Raw genomic sequence first — 22,436 nt, 5'->3', positions numbered from 1 at the left:
AGGAGTTCAGGGGACAGAGGTTTCATCAGAGGCAAGCAGTGGCCCCCAGGAATTGGGAGCAGAGATGTAGATCCATGAAGAAGAGCAGGACCGAGCAAGGGTGTCACAAATGGAGTCTGTGTGTGTGACCCTGAGGGAGATCGGGTTGCAGAGAACATGATGGCAGCGTACTCTGAGAAACACAGAGTGGATACAGTGTGCCAGCTCTTCTAGCCCCAAACCCTGCAACACCATAGCGCAGAGCCCAGTGATGGAGTACAGTGCAAGGCTCTTGAGATGCTAACCTTCCTTCTGGCTGTCTCCTCCGGGTTCTTAGGTTCTTGGGAATGGGATTGGTGGAGGTTGCAGTTAAGTGGTTGCTCATTTGGAAAGTAGTAATGAAGCTCACGCAGGGCCAGAATTTATATACACAGGACGTTAAATTGTGGTTTTATTAATGTCAGGATAAGAAACAACCCTATGATTCTATACTGAATATCAAACTTCTGTTGTCCCTTTACTCTTCACTGTCCTCCACAGCCTTCATGATTTGTTCCTTCAGGTCTTCTCCTCTGAGAGCTTTTCCGAGCGCCCTCACCCCTGGCTCTCAGTCTCCCCCACTCCATACGCCTTCCTTATTTTTCCTCATAACCGTTTCTGCTGCAGGAATACTTATTTACCATTTATTATCTTTCTCCCCCACTAGAAGTAGGTTTCATGAAGATGGGACCTTTACTTTCTTGCTTATGTTTTATTACCTCCAGACTGAGAACATAATTTGGAATAATGCTGGATGAGGGACACCTTGCTGGCCCAGTCAGTAGAGCATGTGACCCTTGATCTTGGGGTCGTGAATTCAAGCCCAACATTGGGGGCAGAGTTTACTAAAAAACAAAACAAAACAAAAAGAAAAAAAAAAACACTAAAAAAAAAAGAAGGTAAGATTGGTTGGATGAATGAATGAGATACCTCTCGATGTTCTTCCTAAAATTTTTCTCAAGGACTATTTCTTGTTTATGATTGGATCCCCAGGCCTACCGTAGTGCCTAGCACATAGTTCCTTTTCTTTGCCACTCATTTTTAACTCTAAATTCCTACGTTGGTAAACATTCACTTGTTTGTTATCTGTTCTTACCTTTCATCCTGCAATCCCCCCCCCCCCCCCCCCGTTCCAGAGTGACTGAGATTAGTGAAACTGGACTCTGCAGGCAACCTCTGCTTGATTCTGTGATGGCTTTGGGCATTTTATCACACAATCCTGAGACTGTTGGTACCTACCCATTTGTACCCACCTCCTAAACTTTGGGCTTCTTAGAGGGTAAAGATTATGTTTATATATTCTACCCCTAGAACATTAGCATGATACCTAGCATGTAATTTTGTTTTGTTGAATAAACTAATGAATTCAGTTCCGTTAGCATTTGTTGAGTACCTAGCACATACAAAGATTACTAAGAACTGAAGGGAACAAAATTCTACACTCAAGGAATTCATAGTCTAATGAGAGAGGCTGCAAACAGGAATCAAGGCATTAGTGACACTTGTGATTTAAGCCAAAGTGATTTAAATTCAGGGAACTGTAGGACTTCCCAGGAGGACTACGTAAGGCCAACTGAGGAAAGGTTTCATAAAGGACATGGTATTTGAGCTGAGCCTGATAGGCCAGGTTGGTGGTATTTTGTTTTGTTGTTGTTGTTTGTGATTCATCATTTTGATGATTAAGAATAGATGACTTTAAGCAATTATTCAGAAACCATTTTGTCACCTTATTGATATCATGTAGCCTTAGGGCTACAAAAAAGCTAACGGTGAAGTATTTGTACTTGGGTTTTGGAACTAGAGCCTAGTTCCAAAACTAGGCTCTAGATCAGAACCTAGATCAAGACAGAACATCTTTAGCCCTTGATAAACCTGTGGAAGAAGTTGTTTCCATATGCAAAATGACAATTCTGAATGTCTTAATGTACTATTTCTCCTCTCTTCAAATAAAACAAAAACCTCTCTTGACCCCCCCCTTCCTTGACCAGCTGCTACCACATTTCCTTGATCTGCTTTGCTGAAAAACTCCTAAAGTGATCTTTCTGTGCACAGTTATCGCATTCTCTTAGAGTCACTTCTCTCCTGCTCTCACCCCTGCTAGTCCATCAAAACCATTCTCATCAGGGTCAACAGTGACCTCATTGTCATTCATTCTAATGGTCAATTCCTAGTCCTCTTCCTACATGACATTGAATATTCTCCCTGAGCATGATTTCTAATGGTTATGCAAGTACTTTGAAAATATAAAACACCATACTATATACCATGATAGTATCACCATACCTTCTTAAAAAAAAAAAAAAAAAAAGATTTATATATTTGAGAGAGTAAGAGAGAGGGAGAAAGAGCATGAGTTGGGGGAGGGGCAGAGGGAGAAACAGACTCCCTGCTGACCAGGGAGCCCTGCATTGGATTTGACCCCAGGACCCCGGGATCATGACCTCAGCTGAAGTCAGATGCTTAACCTAGTGAGCCACCCAGGTGCCCCTCATTATTCCTTTTTTAAGAACTTGAAAATTTATTTTTAAAGATTTTGATTTCGTGTTTTAATGTTTTTTCCCTGTAGGGGACATGGTCTCAAAATACAGAGAACCTTTGATCCACACCTTCCTGAGGGGAGCAAGAGATCCTGATAGTGCTCACAGAGCCAGCAGCTTATCAAACCTTGGAGAACTGTGCCAGCGGCTGGATTTCCTGCTGGGCTCCGTGGTTCATGAGGTGATGCATGTCAATTCCTTTCTCTAAAGCTTGTTTTTTTTCTTGGACCTATGATATAGGATTGGGAGTCAGATCTGTGTTTTTTTTCCAGATCAGATAAGTCATTGAACCTCCCTTGGCCTCACTAATCTTCTATGTATATCAAAAGTTATATACCAAAGAATTTTTTTGTTGCAAGTAATAGGAAGTCACCTTAATTTACCTTATGCATTACAAGAGGATTTATTATAAAGATTCCAAGATAGCTAACAGAGTTGAAGGTACCTCGAGCAAGAGCAGATGGAACTAAACCCTGGGTCTGTGGGCCATCTGTGAGTTTCATCTCTGTTCACAGAAAAATCTCAGGCAAATATTCTAATTGGCCCTCTTTGGTCAGAGGTGCCCTGTAGTTCAGGGGGATGAGATTATTTACCCAAAAAGACAAATTAACTTCCATGTTTTGTTCACCACTCTACACCCAGTACTTGGTACATCGTACACAAAGGCTGAATAGGCAGCCACAACAATAGCCATGCGGGATATTGGCACTGGACACTCCTGGTTGATGAAATGTGCATCTTGCTGTTGTCCTCTACGAACATCTTCCTCTAGCTTCTTTGATTTTATATTTGACCTTGTGCTTGTTTAGTCCTAAATATATTAATATATATCCTGACTCCCTACTGTGTGGTAGGCACTCTGCTATTTAAAGACGATGCTGGACAGAAAAAGACCAGTTAACATGTGCCAATGCTCATGACTGTCTTAAATCTTCATTTGGAAGAAGTTGGCTTATAAATTATAAATATACAAATAAAACAGTTTGTGTTATTTTTCTGTTTGTGAGAGATCAAATTTCCCAGAGAGAGCACATAACTTTCCTCGAACAAAAACAGAAGAACTGTAATAATTCTGGCTCCTTTTACACTATTTAGTATGCTGAGGTTGACCATATTGAACAACAAGTATTAAGAAGTTCCTAGTGAGAAGGAATTTTCTTTGATGTCTGGTGATTGTGTCTTATGAATAAGCAGAGAAATACACTCATGGATATTGCAGACACTTGAATTTATGGCATTTCCTGATTCCTGAGCTTTATAGTCTTTGTTTTATTGATAGTAAAGGCGAATCATGTCCTTAAATTCCAACTTCAGATTTTTAAGAAATTTATCCATCAGTCATTTCCTCTCCTTTAGCTCTTCCATGAGGGACACCCCTATGTCTAACTTGTACTTCTTTTTTCTTTTCTTTTTTTAAAGTTTTTATTTAAATTCCAGTTAACATACAGTGTTATATTAGTTTCAGGTGGAGTTTAGTGATTGAGCACTCAGATACAATACCCCGTGCTCGTCACTACAAGTGCCCTCCTTAATACCCATCACCTATTTATATATCCTTTTTTAAAATAACTTAGAAGCAATGATCATTACCAACTTCAGACCTTAGAGTGCTCTAATGTACGTGAACCGTTAGGTACCTGATCTTCAGTGGTTTTGGATGGTGCTTAGCAAATCTCTTGTCCGTTAATATATGAACTTGTAACACTTAAGAGAAGGCATTTGCAGTAGCTCACCAGTTCTCCCGACTTCTTCACAAGTGTTCTCTCCCCGCTCCCCGGAGGCTCCCTTTGTCCCAGGCCCCCACCAGGCACCGTGGAAGTCAGCATGAGCAGGATGGACACCCCGACTCGGCTGGGGCGAGACCATGTCGTTCAGCGCCCTGCAGCGAACCCTGCAAGCGTTCAAGTCTTCCTGGGGGTGGTGTCCAGGTCCCAGCGTGCCTTCTGGGCGCTCTACTCTTCCCACTGGTTCTAGAAGGGAAGCACCTGCTAGGCACCTTGGCTCCCCAGGCCTGGGCCAGTCCAGAAAGGGGTTGCTGAGGGTGCAGAGCCGAGAGAGGCAGGGATGGTCTGTGTGGACAGTGGGCCGCACAGAGGGTAGGGGTAGTAGTGATGTGCGGCTAAAGATTTCAGCTTATTAAAACATCTCTGGCTCAAATAGTGAAGTGGTTCCCGCATTTTTTCTCTATTTACTCGGTCTCTTCACATGACTCAACCCAAACTGAACCATAAACCATGATCTGAACCAAACCCAAATATTATCATTTTTCTGTTAAAGAGAGAGCGAGCATGGTGGTGGGGAGAAGGGCAGAGGGAGAAAGAGAGAGAATCTTAAGCAGTCTCCATGCCCAGCGTGAGCCTGCCCTTCGGCTCAATCTCAGTGACCCTGAAATCATGACCTGAGCCAAAATCAAGAGTTGGACCCTCAACTGACTGAGCTGCCCAGGTACCCCTAAATATTATTGTTTTTAATAACAGCTTTGCTGAGATGGAAGTCCCATACCATATAAGTCACCTATTTAAAGGGTACAATTGAATGACTTTTAGTTTATTTACAGAGTTGTGCAGCCATCACAAAATTTTTAAAACAGAGCTGCGAACAGAATAACAACTTATCCCAGATCTCCTGGTGGATCAGCTCAGGTCTGACAGGATTCCATACATTTTCTAAAACCAGTGACCCCAGATAGTACGTCATGATCTTCTATGACCAAAAAAAACTGAGACCATGTTTCTTTTTGAGCCCTAGACTCTTCTCCCCCTTTTCTCTCTTAAGGAAAATGTAGCACGCTATAGCATACTGGGGGCATAGGATTTCCCATCAGGACATTAGACAAAATTCTTGGTTTGATTGAGTAGAAAAATTGAGCTCAAGCAGGTTTTATAACATTCAAGAAGTGTCATCTCTCTGGAGAACCACCTGACCTGTTGAAAGAGGATGAAACCCCCAGGTGTACTTGGGGATGGGAATCAGTGAAGACTTATCTCCAAACTACCTATTTACCTGCGGTCACCTGAGCACATGACTTAGACTCTGAACTTAGTTTCTGGCTTACATGGTATTAAAGGGGCGTCTGGCTGGCTCAGCAGTAGAGTTTGTGACTCTTGATCTCGGGCCATTAGTTCAAGCCCCGCCCCACCCCTGCCCCCCTCCCCCCCCCCCCCCGGAGGCGGGGAGGATAGAGATTACTAAGAGAAAAGGCAGGAGATTAAAATACCCACACTGCAGAGTTTTAACCAGGATCTAAAGATAACGTATATGTGGAAAATAAGGGAAGGTGGATATGGTGGTCAGCATGATGTCAGGTGGAAGGGAGGCTGCAGTGTGATATAGGGGATTCAAGGTGAACTTCATTTGGGAAGGTGACAATTGAGTGAAGTTTTTTTTTTTTTTAAATTAAGATTTTTCTTTAAGGAGCATTTTGGTCATTTGAAGGAGGCTGATGATGACAGTGCCAAGCATGACAGCAAGGAGATGAGAGAACAGGGGTAACCAGTGTCCTTCAGATGTCCCCAGTCATACATCTCTCCAACACCTACAATGTGCCAAGCCCTTTGTTAGAGGCTGAGATTTCAAAACCCTACAAGATCCCACCCTGCTTTCTAGGCTTGGGTAACCTGGTAGAAGCTACAGACCTCGGTGACTACAGTTGCTGTCCTTTGTGACAAGTGCTGCAGGAACACATTTTAGGAGCCCCTCAGTCAGGTTTGAATGTTGGCAAAGATGTGCTGGAGGAAAAGACCCTTGGACCTGAGTCTTTAGAACAAGTAGAGATTGGATAGCCCAAGAAGGTGTTTCAGCAAGGGCACCGAGCTGTGAGACAGCGTGGCTTGTTGGAAGAACTGTTGGAAGATTCAAAAGGCTGGAGTGAAGGGTCGGGGTTGGGAGGCTAGTTGGTGGCAGCGCTGAGGCAAGAGAGGTTGACAGGGGCTACATCATGAAGGGTCTTGTTAGCTTTACAGCTTCCTGGCTCACAGCAAGAATCAGGGATTGCTTATTAAGCCTTCAGAAATGAATTGTGACTAGGTAGTAGGCTGTTTGCTTCCCATGGTGCTAACACAAAAAGAGAGCTCTTCCTTTTGTTTCTGCCTTAACATCCATGTGAGGAGCTGCTACTGTGGGGGCACCCAGCTGGCCAGCCCCTACCCTGCTTCTTGAGACCTGGACTCCCTGAAACACAAATCCCAGGCATGTTTATGATCACTAACAAATTATGAGCCCAGTGAGGGCAGAACTAGTTTTTATTTACCTAGGCATCCTCCTGGCACCTCTCACAGTGCTTGGCATATAGTGGGTGCTCTGTTTGTTAATTAATATTGAATGAAGAGGAGAGTAAGGCTTATTGGGGAAGACTGGTTCCTGTGTGTTTTGAAAATAGTAATAATAGCAAGCACTTACTACTTTCATGAGGGCCTTGTGTGTGTCAACTGATCCAGTTCTCACAAAGGAAACTGAGGCACAGAGAAATTAAATCAGTTGCCAAGGTCATACAGATAGGAAGTAGAGGGCTGGGATTTGGATATAGGCAGGTGTTTCCAGCATCCATGCTCTTAACCGTGCTGTATATTATCTTCCAATAAATGTGTTCAGTTCATTTATACGATTGCTTTTGTGCCCCCCCCCAAAAATGCTTTTGTGCCTTAAAAAGGAGCAGTATTGCCATATAAGTAAAGCTACTGACAGGAAGGGTCATGCAGCTCCATTGCTTTTGGCAATGAAACTTCAGAAGGTAATATATTCCCTCTGACTTGGAAAACCAGGTGTTTCCATCCCACATAATTTCTGTCTCTTCTTTTTAGAAGTTTCTTCTTATGTAGCATCCCACGCTTGCCGTGTCATCAGCGCCAAACCAGCTGCCTTGGGTGGACTACAAGTTTGAACATGGTTGGACACCTGACAGCTTTAGCCTTTCAGCCATTGAGCCCTCTGGTAGTCAGACTGCTCATGTCCATTCCAATGGAAAAAGTGCGCTATTGGGCACAGCTCTTAAGTTGTTCTTTATGTATTTTGTTTACACAGTCAACAGATATGTATTGAGCACTTACTCTCTGCCAGTTATGGGACTACAACCAAGCTGTGTGCCAGATTATGGGGATCCAGCTGTGAACACAACACAGTTCCTTTCCTCACGTAGTGAAGTTCTAGAAAGGAGACGTGGGTAACAAACAAGGAAGTAAACAGGTATATCTTGTGTCAGATAGAGTGAGTGCTAAGGAAATAAATCTAGTAAGGGAAGGGGCGCAAAGGGAGCTTGTTATGGTATGTGAACTTGGATGAATAGGAAAGGCTTCACTGATGAGTGACAAGTGAGATAAGACCGGAAGGAAGCAAGGGGCTAATCCAGGCAGATACCTGGGAGAGAGCATGCTAGGTGCGGGAGCAACAAGTGCAGAAGCCCTGAGGCAGGTGCATGCTTGACAGGCTACTGAACAGCAAGGCCAGGGGGTCAGGTGGTGGCAGTCTAAGCAGGGCCTTGTAAGGACTTTGGCACTTACTTTGAGTGATTTGGGAAGCCAAGGCAGAAGAATGAAGGGATCTAACTTATATTATTTTCTTTCTGAGAGAGCATATGTGCGCATGCGCAGCGAGGGGAGGGGCAGGGAGGGGGAGGGACAATTCTAAGCAGACCCTGGGCTGAGTGCAGAGCCTTTGCTGTGCTCATTCGTACAACACTGAGATCATGACCTGAGCTGAAATCAAGAGTTGGACAGCTTAATCGACTGGGCTACCCAGGTGCCTCATGTCATCTGTTTTGTTATAAAATTGAACAAACTAACCATAGTCTCTTCTAACATGATCTGAATTGGCGGTCATAGCTGTAGCTCTTGGGCCTCTGAAGAAAGAGGTCCTACCTGCTGGGTGGTCCACATTTGGGCACTGTCTGTCCTGTGACAGTGTTTGCTGGTAGGGAAGGAATATAAAAGATAGGATCAACCCATCTGTCTCTGTACTGGAAAATCAGGTTTTTCCTCCCTGTTGATGTCAAGATTTAACCTGTTGGAAGAGCATTATTATTTTCCCCTATTTCTCCTTTTTCTTGTCAAGAGCTATGTTGCTTGAAACCAAATATTTTTTTTTTTAAAGATTTTATTTACTTATTTGAGAGAGAGAGAGAGAGATCACAAGCAGAAGGGAAAGGTAGAGGGAAAAGCAGACTCCTCGCTGAACAGGGAACCCGATGGAAAATGTGATCCCAGGACCCTGGGATCGTGACCTGAGCTGAAGGCAGATGCTTAACTGACTGAGTCACCCACGCATCCCTGAAACCAAATCTTTTTTTTCCTAAAGATTTTATTTATTTATTTGACATAAAAATCACAAGTAGGCAGAGAGGCAGGCAGAGAGGCAGGCAGAGAGAGAGGAAAGGAAGCAGGTTCCCAGCTGAGCAAAGAGCCCAATGTGGTACTTGATCCCAGGACCCTAAGATCATGATCTGAGCCGAAGGCAGAGACTTAACCCACTGAGCCAGTCAGGCGCCCCTGAAACCAAATCTTGAAAAGCATTTCCATCTTTATCAGTCTCTATGGGAAGTAAATATGATTTAAAGGAACCACAGCAAGAGGCCCATCCTCAATATGACAAGTAAGATGTACCCTAGATGAGAAGCCCATTGCAAACCGCTTTATATGTGATGCTCAGAATTCCATAATCCTGAGCTTTGGGGTATGATGCAAAGCCATCACCTCTGACCCCACTGAATGATCCAAATTGATTACCGGTCTTGCCGTGATGGGTGCAGTTGCCTAAGTGCACTTTGAAGATAGGTGGACCTCTGAGATGAGGACTCTAGGAAATGTCCTGGAGAACCCCAGGGAAGCTCCAGTAGGCATCAGGGTTCTCCTTCATGGCTGGTTAAGTGGAGCAAGCTGAACATGTATTAATTGGAGACTGTACTGCTTTTGTTCTTAAGGTTTCTCTGTTTACAAAATAGAAGGACAGATGATTTAGTTTCAGATAAGTTAGCAGACCAACTGAAACTTTAATAAAAGCAAGCTCTAAGAAAAGAGATGAAGATGCAGTTTGAAAATTGAAGTTATGCTTTCATGACATGTAGACCAACGCTGGTACCTTCTCACCTGGGATTTGGTTTGTCATAATCTTACCGTTTATTTTATTTTTATTTATATAGTTCTGATTGTGCTTGGTATGTGCCAGCCATTTGGGCAAGTGATGTTTTCCTTATTTCTGTTGGTTCCTATCAAGTGTTAAATTGCTTAAACTGATTTTTAATATTTCCAGAGTAATCATCATCTTCCTCTTTATGTGTCTCTTGGAAGTGGATATGAGTTAAGTATTTTAGTTAGTAAAGAGAATGTAGTTTATTAGAATATCCGCAATGTGGTTTATTAGAATAGGCACTGATCCTGAAGGCAGGCAACACGAAGATCACATAGGTTGGGTTTCGCCCTCTGGGAGGACGTAGAAACAAAATAGAAATATTATACCAGTTCATAAATTAGTAAAGACCTTACATCATTGTCTATTTGCCAAGCCTTTTAGAAGTTGAAGGCAATGCTAAGTGTGTCCTTGGGGTTGAAGGTGTGAGAGATTGGCTATAGGAGTGACTTGTTCAGACTGGGTAGATGGAAGATAGAGGCCATGTATCCTCCCTGCTTGAGGCTTTGACGAGAGGTCTGCCCCACTGGCCTGTAGGAAAGCAACATTGCAAGCTGGACATGGGAGCTTGATCTGAACAGAAGTTTTGTTCTTGTCTCTAAATGGTATCTGCAAGAACATTGTAAAATTCTGATGCTTTAAAAACATTTTGCGTATTGACCATAATACAGTTCATAGGATTTGATTCTTGTGATAGGTGTTGAGGAAGGTTCGTGAGCAGGCCTCCTCCTGATCGTCCCGGATGGCTGGTTGCAGATGGGCTGTGTCCCCTCTAGTGCATACATCACTAACAGCCAGTAGCAAGCAGGAGGCCATTCCAGCTGATCTCAGCAGGGCTTGTGAGAGAGCAGGGCTCCTCTCCCAATCGTACCTTCAAAGTGGTACAAGAAGTCAGGCATTGGCCTAGCAGGGAAAGCCCTTTTCCAGTCAGGATTCTTCTGCCTATCCCAATTGTGGAATTAATGCCCGACAACAGAACTAGAGCCACTGAGTGAGGCACAAACATAGCCTGCTCAGCCCAGTGTGGCAGAACAGAGGTGGCAAGCTGGACACCAGCAAGGTTCTAGGCCAGGAAGTCTTGATCCACTAAATGTGGAAACCGAGGCCCCAAACTAAACCCAGAGGGATGCAGGCAAAAGGCTTGGGAGCATCTGCACATTATGTGGGCCCAGGCTGGTTTCATGCTTTAGTTACCAGACTGAATAAGCTGAACTTCATGTGTCAAGAAGGAAGGACTCAGGCCTAGCTCGAACTTGTCTCTCTGATTTCAGCGCTTACCTTGTAAATACTAAGCCTACAAGTGGAGGTAGCTATTATATTGTTACCTGTTTGGAGGTCACCCAAGGAATTCCTCTTAGGACTGGATTGCTTCTACCGTTAATGCCAGAGGCATGGAAGCCACTGATGATGGTCTTGGGTCAGGGTATCCCAGGTCAAAAGCAGAAGCAGCTTGCTGGATCTTACTGAAAAACAGCCCCCAAAGAGTTGAGCTTTTCTGGGATTTCCCTTCACTTGCGAGATGCAAGTTTTTCTAATAGATGTACAACTTGATTAAGTGCCAATACATCACAGATGCAATTATATTTAAGAACAAGCTACTTCTTCTAATCTCTCTGCCATCACTGATTAATTAGACACTTTGAACTATGCCCAACTATTTAAAAGCTGTGAAAAATACAACCTGCATGGTTAAAATTTCTGCACAAGCCTATTTCCCCGTTTGTGCTTGTGTTTTTTTTTTTTTAAACCTTTTTAAAAACCATTCTTTAAACATAATATGTATTTACACATGTTTCTAAACACACAATCTGGCTATTTTCTTATCATGGTTAGGAATCGTCCCATGGTTAGCCAAGAAGTACACTCACACAGTAAATGAAATAAAGTATGTGAAAGACCAGTTGAATAATACAGACTTACTTTCAGATTGTTGCTGCCATTGGCCACACTTTGAAGATTTTTGTTTTTAATTTTTAAGTCTTGGATGAATACCTTAGCAACTAGGTTTTTTGCCGTTGTTTTTAGTGGTATCGCTTTATTGAGGTCTAAAAATATTTTTGTGCTTACCAGGAGTTGGGTGGGAGCAGGGTGGTTAACAGAAACGTTCTTATTTTATGACATATAATTACTAGCTATATATCTGGCACCATGCTGTGCTAGTAATTTCTAGTCTTTTCTGTCATATGGCTGTCTTTTAAAGTAAATGAGCATTGAAAGACCTATTCCACACATGCAGAAGCCCAGGGAGACTCTGAAATTGGCACCGGGTGACTGACACGGTGGGGTACACTAGGCTTGCAAGACTGGGACATCTGAACATGCTGAAGAAGATCAGTTTGAATATTTATGTATTTCTCTAACCCTGGGCTGTAACTTTCATCAGTGGCGCATTCATCTTCATGCAGGGCCTTGAACTCGGAAGGCTGCTCAGCTGAATCTCCATGGTCCTCGTTCCTTAGAAGCCACTTGTGTTTGGGCCATCTTTCCGCCCTTCGATTTAGTGTCCCCAAATGGGGACAAGTCACATTTCTTCCCATTTTTGAGGAAATACTTGAATTTTACCATGTCTTTTTTATATATACATATCCCTTCCAACTTCCTCATGCTCCCTTCTGAATACTAAATTGGATTTTGCCCTTTTCCAGAAGACCAAACTAAACAAGATCTCCACCACTAGCTCTCTCCCTCTTTATTGAGAACAGGGAAATTATCCACCCCTCTCTAAGCCAGATTGTTCATGATGAACGTGTAGAAAGTGGAACCCAGGTGAAAAGCTTTAGGTAATTGTGCAATCTGGATTTTTATTGACTTCTCTCTCACCCTCCTAGGTAACAGCTTGCCTGATAGCTGTGGCTAAAACAGACCATGAAGTTCAAGTGCGCAGAGCTGCCGTCCACGTGGTTGTGCTGCTGCTTCGGGGCCTCAGCCAGAAAGCTACTGAGGTGAGTCAGTTCCTTACCGTTTGCAGCTACCCTGCCTTTTTGGGTTTTATCTGTTTATCAGTCTTCCAGCCTCAGATCTTTGGACAGATGCATGCAGATGAACCCACCAGCAGAGCTTTTATTTTATAGCAGGAATACTATTTGCTTCTTTAGTCAGAGTCCCTATTTTCTTCTGTAGGGGTAGGCAAACTACGCATTTACTGCTGCAGGAAATCCAGAGCCCTGGTTTTTAGGTTGCGACTCTGAGTTCTGGCATTCTTCTCAGAGGGGCCGGTTCCGCGTGCGCTTACTGGACCGCATTAAGCCTGCCTCTGCGCGAACTTCAGTGACTTATCTTCCTGTCTCATTTCATTGTTCAAAGCGAATTCCTGAAGGACCTCACTTAAAACGCTTCCTTTCTTGCTGTGAATTCAATCCCTGAGATTGTAGTTGCTGCATAAACTTTTTTCCTCCTCCGAATGGGTCTGGCTGGATTTCTCCCCAGTGTATGGCCAATATAAGAAGAAAGCATATATATCCATATGTGTGTGAAGGATGAGTAACCTCAAAATTAATTTTCCTCTTGATTTTAATGGAAACTCATTCCCAGCTGAGTTTATAGAGAGAGTTTACATTAATAATTTATTTCCTGGTATCCACAGTACTCATCTGTGGCTGGCACATCAGTATTTAACTGCCACTGAAGCCTTTAGAAGAATGTTTTGTCAGACCTTCAGGCTTTACTCAGGATAGAACTTTGCCATATCAAGTGCCTGACCCCATTTTTGTACAAGCATGGACTCATTAGTTATCCCCTCTTTATTATTTAGGACCTTGATGGTGGTAGGGACACACAGATCACAACTCAGTAACACAGATTAATTTTAAAAAATGGCTATCCTCACAACTGTCCTTGATGAGAATCTACTCTACAAGAGGGAATTAAAGTGTTTTTCATCCATCGTCAAGATCTACAAAACTCTTGGGGCACCTGGGTGGCTCAGTTGAGTCAATCTCAACCCAGGTCTGGATCTCAGGGTCTGGATCTCAGGGTCGTGAGTTGGGCCCCGCAACAGACTCAACACTGGGTGTGGAATCTACTTTAAAAAAAAAAAAATCTGCAAAACTCTTGCCAGATACACCATGGTTATGTAAGTTGTTAACAATGGGGGAAACTAGGTGAGGGGTATACAGGAATTCTCGTGCAGCTTGTCTGTAAATCTAAAGTTATTTTAAAATAAAATTTGAGTTTAAAATGTGAGTTATAACACTATTAAAATATATCTGTACAACTCTGTGAGGGGGCTGCGGCAACCGGCACATCCCGGGGCTTCTCACTCCTCTCGGGCTGCGGGCAGTGCCCGGCTGATGGCCGCCCCCGCACTGCTGCCGGCGCGGGGGAGCTGGGGGCTGCACACTGTTGTGCCGGGTTGCTTAGGATAACACGCAGCTGTGGCGCAGCAGGATCACCTCCGCAGGATGAGGGAGTGGGGGACCCGGGCGGGGCTACTTGCTGTGCCCCTGCTCACAGCCTGTCCGTATATTCCACCCGCCCCCACCTACTTTCTCTGGCTCTCCACTCATGCCAGTCTTCAGGCAAATTTGTCGCCTACAAGTGACGGCACAACTTCTACCAAGACTCTGTGGGTGTGATTGGAAGTCCTGAGATAAGCTTTTACATGGGTTTCCAGCTTCCAGCTATGATCGGTACAAGATTTGGGAAGGTCTGACCCTGAGGTTTTGTTGAGTGATTGCCCTTGATTTCTTGGGCTTTGGCTTCAGTGACATCCATCAGGCCACATCACTTCCTCCTATTTGAGCAGGTCAGCATTGTGGAGGCACCTTTGCACCTCTTGGGCTCCAGAACCACAGAGTCAGACTTTGGCTCACGATTAGAGAGATCACTGCCCAGGGGGTGCTCTGTAGGGGGTCAGCTTACCGTGAAGAGTCTCTGGCTATCCAACAGAGGCATATTGCCTGTGGTTGACGGCTCTCTCCTTCTCCAAAAGCTTCTCAAAAATGGAAGCCTTCTGTCACCCATCCTCACACGATTGATGAACTTCTTTGTATTCTCCCGAGGACTTGCCCCAGTCTTTGGGCTGTCCACCCAGTGCTCTGAGAGGGAGCTGTGGAACATGGAGGCAGGGATACCCAACAATGACAGAACTTAGTTACTGTCAGTCTCTGTGGCTACATCAGCCAGTGAAAGAAGTTTAGAAGATGCTGGTTGGGAGCTCTTGCTTCTGTAACTGTTCCCATTAGTTTTATCTGTGGGCCGTTGGATCCCATGAATGTCTATCCAGTGGTTTTTGAGCACCATATAGGAACACTGTCCACAGCTAGAAGATCCCCTGGCTTCCTGAATACATATACGGGCTTCATCAACTCCTTCTGAGCTGGGAAGAGTAGCTTCCCTGTGGTACTTACCCTACTTCCTTATGTTGTGTATTCCTCTTAGGAGGAAATGCCCCAGAGAGGTCCTGGCCGCCAAACGCTGTTCTCTCACGAAAGTCCACTTGACTCACACGGGTGGTCAGCATGTAGTTAAAAGCCCGCAGAAGCCCCGGCTAAGGATGTCCTAACAGTCCCTCCGTTCTTCCCACTTCTGAGTGAGTGTATGGACTTGCCTCTCTCTTTTTGTCTCTGATGAGCATTACTTCTCACAGATATAGATAGAGAGACATTCTTAAAAATCTTTTCAACACTTCTGTGGATTCTGCTGAAATATTTAGAAGTACTCATTTCTGGCCCATCCTTGCCTGGAGTCCTATGGTGAAGACTGAGGAAAGGGTGTCTCCCAACCTGTCCTTGAATGGCTCTGAGGCCACATGCTGTTCAAAGTTCTCTAAGCAACACAGCTTCAAGTGTTGATTAGAGTGAGTGAGAGTGAGTCTCCCTTGTCATAACTTTGGATTTCATTTCATCAGCTGCTTTTAATTATAGACATTTTTTTAAAATAGGTTTTGGGTTGGAAAATGTGGTATTCTAAGTATACTTTAAGACTATGATTTATCGACACATATTATATATATTTTATAAGGGTACTAAACCAACAGATACTCTGGCAGAGTAGTGAACCTTTTAAACATGTTTAATTTCTGAATAAAGTGGATTCAATCCAAACTATTTACAGAATTTCCTAAAATCGCAGGATATTATGAACCAGTAGCATCTGTGCCAGAGATTAATTGTTATTAGCTAATTCTAACAGCAAATAACAGTCTGACTCTTTGTACCTCAGTGCTTAGAAGCATGTCTCTCCTGATTTGGAGGGGAGGGAATCGTTGTGTAGTCCAAGTCACCGTGCTAAATATACATTGATTCCTTTTATGACAGTTGCTTAACTTCTCATTGGTTGTCCCAGAGAGGCTTCCTCATATAGCTCAGTAATCCCTGTACTTTACAGATAGGAAAGTTCCAGGAACTTTAAGAACAAATACTGAAAGGCCTATGAGCAAATGGTACTGAATATTTCTTTTTCTTTCTTTCTTTCTTTCTTTCTTTCTTTCTTTTTTTAGAAATTTTTATTTATTCATTTGACAGAGATCACAAGTAGGCAGAGAGGCAGGCAGAGAGAGAGGAAGGGAAGCAGGCTCCCTGCTGAGCAGAGAGCCTGATGCAGGGCTCGAATCCAGGACCCTGGGATCATGACCTGAGCTGAAGGCAGAGGCTTTAACCCACTGACCCACCCAGGTGCCCCCACTTTCTTTTTTTTTTTTAAAGTAGGCTCCATGCCCAGTGTGGAGCCCAGTGGAGGGCTTGAACTCACAATACTGAGCTGAGATCAAGAGTTGGACGCTTAAACAACTGGGCTACCCCGGCGTCCCGCTGAATTTTTCTTTTTTTTTTTTTTAAGCCACAGTTTCAGTTGTCTTAATCAAAACAGGATGGTTAAGTGAATTTTTAAAAAGATTTTATTCATTTATTTGACAGAGAGAGAGAGAGAGCGCGCTAGCACATGTGTAAGCAGGGGGAGTGGCAGGGAGAGGGAGAAGCAGGCTCCCCACTGAACAGGGAGCCCAGTGACATGGGGTTCCATCCCAGGATCCTGGGATCGTGACCTGAGCCGAGCCACCCAGGCACCCTGATTAAGTGATTATTTATTATTTTTTTAAGATTTTATTTATTTATTTGACAGACAGAGATCACAAGTAGGCAGAGAAGCAGGCAGAGAAAGAGGAGGAAACAGGCTCCCTGCTGAGCAGAGAGCCCGATTCGGGGCTCCATCCCAGGACCCTGGGATCACGACCTTAGCCAAAAGCAGAGGCTTTAACCCACTGAGCCACCCAAGCACCCCAAGTGATTATTTTAAATTCTTTTTTTTTTATTAGCAACTTTAGGTATAACAACTAAAACTGGAATTAATGTTTATTTTCTATTAATAAAAATGAATTTTGACAAAAGTGGCCAAACAAAAACCTCTATAAGTACACACACCCTTACTGAATGAGTGAGAGAAAGAGAGAGTGAGTGTATGTGTATGTGCACAGCAAAGTATCTGGCTAGTCAAGTGAAAGAAGAAATAGAAACTCTATCTAGATTTCTCACATCTGTGTGGAGCCAATGAAAGCAACACTCCTGGTCTCACCAATGCTAAAATAAATTGTGGCCATGGAATATTATTGTCACTTTCAAAAAACCATGTGACTGGAAAACCTCTCTCCTGTTCTCCAAACCAGCTCTGTCTTGCGCTTACTGAAATATATAAATTGTGCTTGCTCGGTGAGTAAAGATGGGATGAATGTAGAGTTCCTTTTCCTGGTGCATCCTTAAGAGCAGGTGTGTTAAATCTTGTAATCGTAGGTGTGATTATAATCAGTGGCACTTTAATGAGAAACGGAGATCACCACAAAGCTTTCAATCTAGGATTTATCTTTTCTGCTGTTTTGCCCTCAGGAACAGCTGAAATGAAAATGCCACTTTGCTGATGAAGTTGTGTGTGTATGTGCGTGTCTCTGTGTGTGTTTCCTCTTCTAATCACTATTTCTGAAGTTACACAGTGCCAAAAGATAATGCCAGGTTTCAGTGAATTCTCTCTTGCTGGTAGATGTGCCCGCCAAGGACCTCTGTGGTTCTGGCCGCTTAGAGAGGAGGTAGAGAGTCCAGAAGATCAGGAGGTAGATTGGGTTCACAAAGGGGAGACATCACAGACCCACTCATTTGAAAGCAGTCAGAATCTTGTGCAATGAACACAATATCCACACTGGAGGGAGACACTGTATTCTCTCTCTCTTTCTTTCTTTCTTTTTAAAAGATTTTATTCATTTATTTGACAGACAGAGATCACAATTAGGCAGAGAAGCAGGCAGAGAGAGAGAGAGGAGGAAGGCAGGCTCCCGCTGAGCAGAGAGCCCGATGCGGGGCTTGATCCCAGGACACTGAGATCATGACCTGAGTCGAAGGCAGAGGCTTTAACCCACTGAGCCACCCAGGCACCCCTGTATTCACTTTCTTTCTTTCTCTTTCTTTCTTTCTTTCTTTTTTTTTAATGATTTAAAAAAAAATTTTTTTTTCTTTTCAGCGTAACAGTATTCATTGTTTTTGCACCACACCCAGTGCTCCATGCAATTCGTGCCCTCTCTAATACCCACCACACAGTTCCCCCAACCCTTGTATTCATTTTCTTAATGAAAAACTTATTTTCTCTGCTTAGCCTTGTTTTGGCCTTATGACCATATCTGGTAACTGCTAATTTATTCCCATGATAGCCTGAAGCCCATGAGAAGCCAGAAGGAACTCCCTTTTAATCTATTCTACCTTACCCTTCTTGAAAATTAAATGTACTAGGAGTACCCAGGGGAGGGGGTATGTTTAGACCTGTGCCTTCTGTTGGCCTCAGAATTAAGAGCAGCCCTCCTAGCATGGAGAGGGTAAGCTGAGCAACAGAATGAAAAAAATTCTGCCTAACTATCCAGGTCTTTGCAAACTAACTTCCCAGATCTTTGCAAAGTGACTTGTTTATTTCAAGTATTGTAGATGTTTAGAACATCCATTTTCATAAATACCTTCCAAAGATAATAATGAATAATTGGGGCAGAAACAGCTGAGTAATAGCCTACCAAGCCCTCCTTCAGATAACAACTATAAATTCTGGACATACTATAGTAAGCAGCCGCCTTGAGACATTGAGCGCACAGCTGCAGACTCTCATAGGGAGTCCGTGCTCAGAGGAGAGGTCCTGGACAGAGTCAGTTTCCATCCGTTTTCTTGGCTTTTAACCTAGGGACAAGGCTATTTGGGAATGCATGCAATCAATGCAGGAGGGGCACTGGTAGAGCTATCACAGTCTTTCTAGCCTGGCAAACCAGAACACTGAATCTCGGAAACCACAGCTCCAGGACAGAGAAGGGAAATCCTGGAATATCCTGGAATGGGTAGATCCAGAGAAAGGCATCCCAAATTCTGTTTGCCTACATGTAGAACTGACCCCTGAACCGAGCAAGATAAGTGCCCACTTTAAAAAAAGAAGAAGCGGCAGAAACCACTAATTGGAGAAGAATGAATTCTAGGGTCTTCTTAATTTAACATTTATAATGTCCAGGATATAGTCGAAAATAACTCAATAAATGAAAAACCAGGAAAATGTAAATATTCTCAGTAGAAAGGAAAATGAAACTGAGACTACCCCAAGGTAATCCTGATGTTGGGATTTTAAAGGAGCTATTATAATTATCCTTTTTTTTTTTTTTAAGATTTTATTTATTTACTTGAGAGAGAGACAGTGAGAGAGAGCATGAGCGAAGAGAAGGTCAGAGGGAGAAGCAGACTCCCCATGGAGCTAGGAGTCTGATGCGGGACTCGATCCCGGGACTCCAGGATCATGACCTGAGCCGAAGGCAGTCGTCCAACCAACTGAGCCACCCAGGCATCCCATATTATAATTATCCTTAATGAAGTAGAAGAGAAAAATGCCTATAATTAATAAAAAGATAGAAATCTCAGCAAATATTATGTAAGACTGATGAATCATTAAGCTCTACCTTTGAAACTAATAATATACTATATGTTAATTAATTGAATTTAAATAAAAAATTTTAAAAATTAAAAAAAGTGAAGAAATAGAAATAGTTTTTTAAAAAGCCAAATGGGGGACACCTGCGTGGCTCAGTTGGTTAAGCAGCTGCCTTCGGCTCAGGTCATGATCCCAGCGTCCTGGGATCGAGCCCCACATCGTGCTCCTTGCCCCGCAGGGAGCCTGCTTCTCCCTCTGACTCTGCCTTCCACTGTGTCTGCCTGTGCTCACTCTCGTTCGCTCTCTCTCTGACAAATAAATAAATTTAAAAAAAAAAAAAAAAAGCCAAATGGGAGTTCTAGAACTAAAAACTATAATACCTGAGATTTTTTTAAAAAATCACTGAATAGAATTAAAAGCAGAACAATAGAGATGATCAAATTTGAAGAAGAGAGAAAAAAAGATTTAAAAGGTAAGTGATCTGGAGTGACCAGAAGCTCTCAGAAACCTAAACCTGTATTTCCCCTAGGAGCCATGGTTCAGTATCCACTGATACTGAACATGAAAACTAATTCAGTGTTCATGGCAACTTTATAGAACATAATTACCATAAATAATGAGAATTGGCTGTAGGCAGTAGGGAAAAAGCTGATGATCCTAAAAAAAGGATGAGTACTTTGGGACTGACTGTAGTTCTAGATTTATTTAGGTAGCTACTACTACAGTCCTCTACACAGTTTACAGAGAGTTGACTTCTTAGAAGAACTGTGAAGTACTTGAGAACTTTGCACATGGGTTTACAGTGACTAAATGTGACAGCAATTTATGTGACTCTTGATCTCGGGGTTTTGAGTTCAAAGTCTCCCAATACGAATAGAGATTACTGAAAAATAAAATCAATCATTCATTCATTCATTCATTCATGTATGACTGAGAAACTATACTCAGTGGAGTAGGGGAGGGACAGGGAGAGGAAGAGAATCCCAAGCAGACTCCCCACTGAGCATGGAGCCTAATGCAGGGCTCGATCTCATGACCCTGAGATCATGACCTAAGCAGAAACCAAAAATGTAGATCAGTTTTCAGGGGTGCCTGCTGGCTTTGTTGTTTAAGGCTCCAACTCTTGATCTCAGCTCAGGTGTTGATCTAAGGTAGTGAGTTTAAGTCCCGCATTTGGCTCCACACTGGGTGTGGAGCCTCCTTAAATAAAATAAAATATTTTTTTTTAAATGTGCTAACATTTTATGTTTAAACTTTCTCCCTTGCTTTTTTTTTTTTTTTTAAGATTTTATTTATTTATTTGACAGACAGAGATCACAAGTATGTAGAGAGGCAGGCAGAGAGAGGAGGAAGGGGGCTCCCTGCTGAGCAGAGACACACACCCCCCCCCAATGCCAGGCTTGATCCCAGTACCCTGGGATCATGACCTGAGCCGAAGGCAGAGGCTTTAACCCACTGAGCCACCTAGGCACCCCTCTCCCTTACTTTTTAATAGTAAAAGGTAATTCCTAGAGCATAGCTTTTCTTCCTTCTAGTCACTCATTTTAGGTGGAAAAAAAACCAACAGTCTATATTGTGTCTAATAGGAGATAAGTAGTGGGCTTTAGAATTCATTCTTTCAAGATGATAAATAAGTCTTTTTTTTTTTTTTAAGGTTTTATTTATTTATTTGACAGACAGAAATCACAAGTAGACAGAGAGGCAGGCAGAGAGATAGGGGGAAGGAAGCAGGCTCCCTGCCCAGCAGAGAGCCCAATGCAGGGCTTGATCCCAGGGCCCTGGGATCATGACCCGAGCCAAAGGCAGAGGCTTAACCCACTGAGCCACCCAGGCGCCCTGATAAACAAATCTTAACACCCGGTCCTGTCTTCAGAAAATAAGCAAACCATGGAAACATCTTTAGGGAGAAGAGTTTGGGATTAATTATAAACTGATGGCTGAGTCAGGTTCTGAGCTAAATTGAGTCCTCTTCTTCCCCCCCCACCGGAATGATTTTGAATTCCTTCTTTGAGTCCAGTGATAGGCTCTGATGACCTAAGCCTCTTCCTGATAACATTATGAAGAGTGGTTTCAGTGCCATTTGTGTATTCAGAGGTTACTCTCCTAGTTCTTTGTCAGAGAAAATGCATACCCTGGCCTTAAAAAAACAAAACAAAACAAAACAAAACCAAAGAAAAACCAAAAAAACCCGGCTCAAGTGTGATGTTAGGCACTTTTGGATACAGCAGTTACCTGTGGTCTTGTCCAAAAGATTGGGTGAGTGAGTCCCAGGTTCACCTTGTTTCCGGTCTGTCCAGACTGAGAACAGAGACCCGAGGAGGACTTGGCCCTTAATCTCTGACACAGCACATATGGCAAGTTATAAGTAAATGGACACAAGGAATGGAAACTTTTCCTTCCTTTTATTGGTTTTGTTCTATCCTGAAAGTTATTTTGACAACATTTGGTGTGGTTTTCATGCTGTGAGTACAGTGAACGGGCCCAGTTTCCTTCCTGGAGCCAGTTTCACACATTGCTCTTTTTAACAGCTTGAAGGCCCTGTGTGAGGAGTAAATGAGAAGAACATTTATATAAACATGACTGAGATCCAGGTAATAATTATTTCCCTATAAACTTTGAAAAAGTACTTGGGAGAGAAAGCCCTTCCAGGACTGAAATTAAAGAGCCTGCTCCCTTTCTGGGAACGTAGGGCTCCGACTGCTGGGCCAAGGCAGCAGTTCTGTCGATCATCTGCTACTGGCCAGGGCCTGGCTGTTTACAGTGTTGGTATTATTCCTAAAAGACATTTAATAAGAATTCAGCCTTTGCTGGACACTGTTCACAGTGCCAAGAGAGACAGAGGCTTAGAGGGACTTTCAGCTGAGTCCTAGGTTTATAAATGGTCTCTTCCCC

General features: G+C 43.2%; 1 protein-coding gene and 1 pseudogene across 2 annotated transcripts in view; both read left to right on the top strand.

Moving 5' to 3' along the window:
• TANGO6 (transport and golgi organization 6 homolog) overlaps positions 1-22,436 on the top strand; it is a 185,958-nt gene that overhangs the window by 138,047 nt on the left and 25,475 nt on the right. For both annotated transcript variants that reach the window (XM_059153126.1, XM_059153124.1), the window contains exons 16-17: positions 2,585-2,736; positions 12,500-12,613. In XM_059153126.1, coding sequence (XP_059009109.1) covers positions 2,585-2,736; positions 12,500-12,613 — 266 coding nt within the window. The remainder of the gene's footprint in view (positions 1-2,584; positions 2,737-12,499; positions 12,614-22,436) is intronic.
• LOC131818547 (mesoderm-specific transcript homolog protein-like) lies at positions 14,051-16,042 on the top strand (annotated as a pseudogene).

Source organism: Mustela lutreola, chromosome 16, assembly GCF_030435805.1.
Source record: "Mustela lutreola isolate mMusLut2 chromosome 16, mMusLut2.pri, whole genome shotgun sequence".
NCBI classification, from domain to species: Eukaryota; Metazoa; Chordata; class Mammalia; order Carnivora; family Mustelidae; genus Mustela; species Mustela lutreola.
The sequence above is the reverse complement of the archived record's forward strand: the minus strand, read 5'-3'. Positions and strand labels throughout refer to the sequence as shown.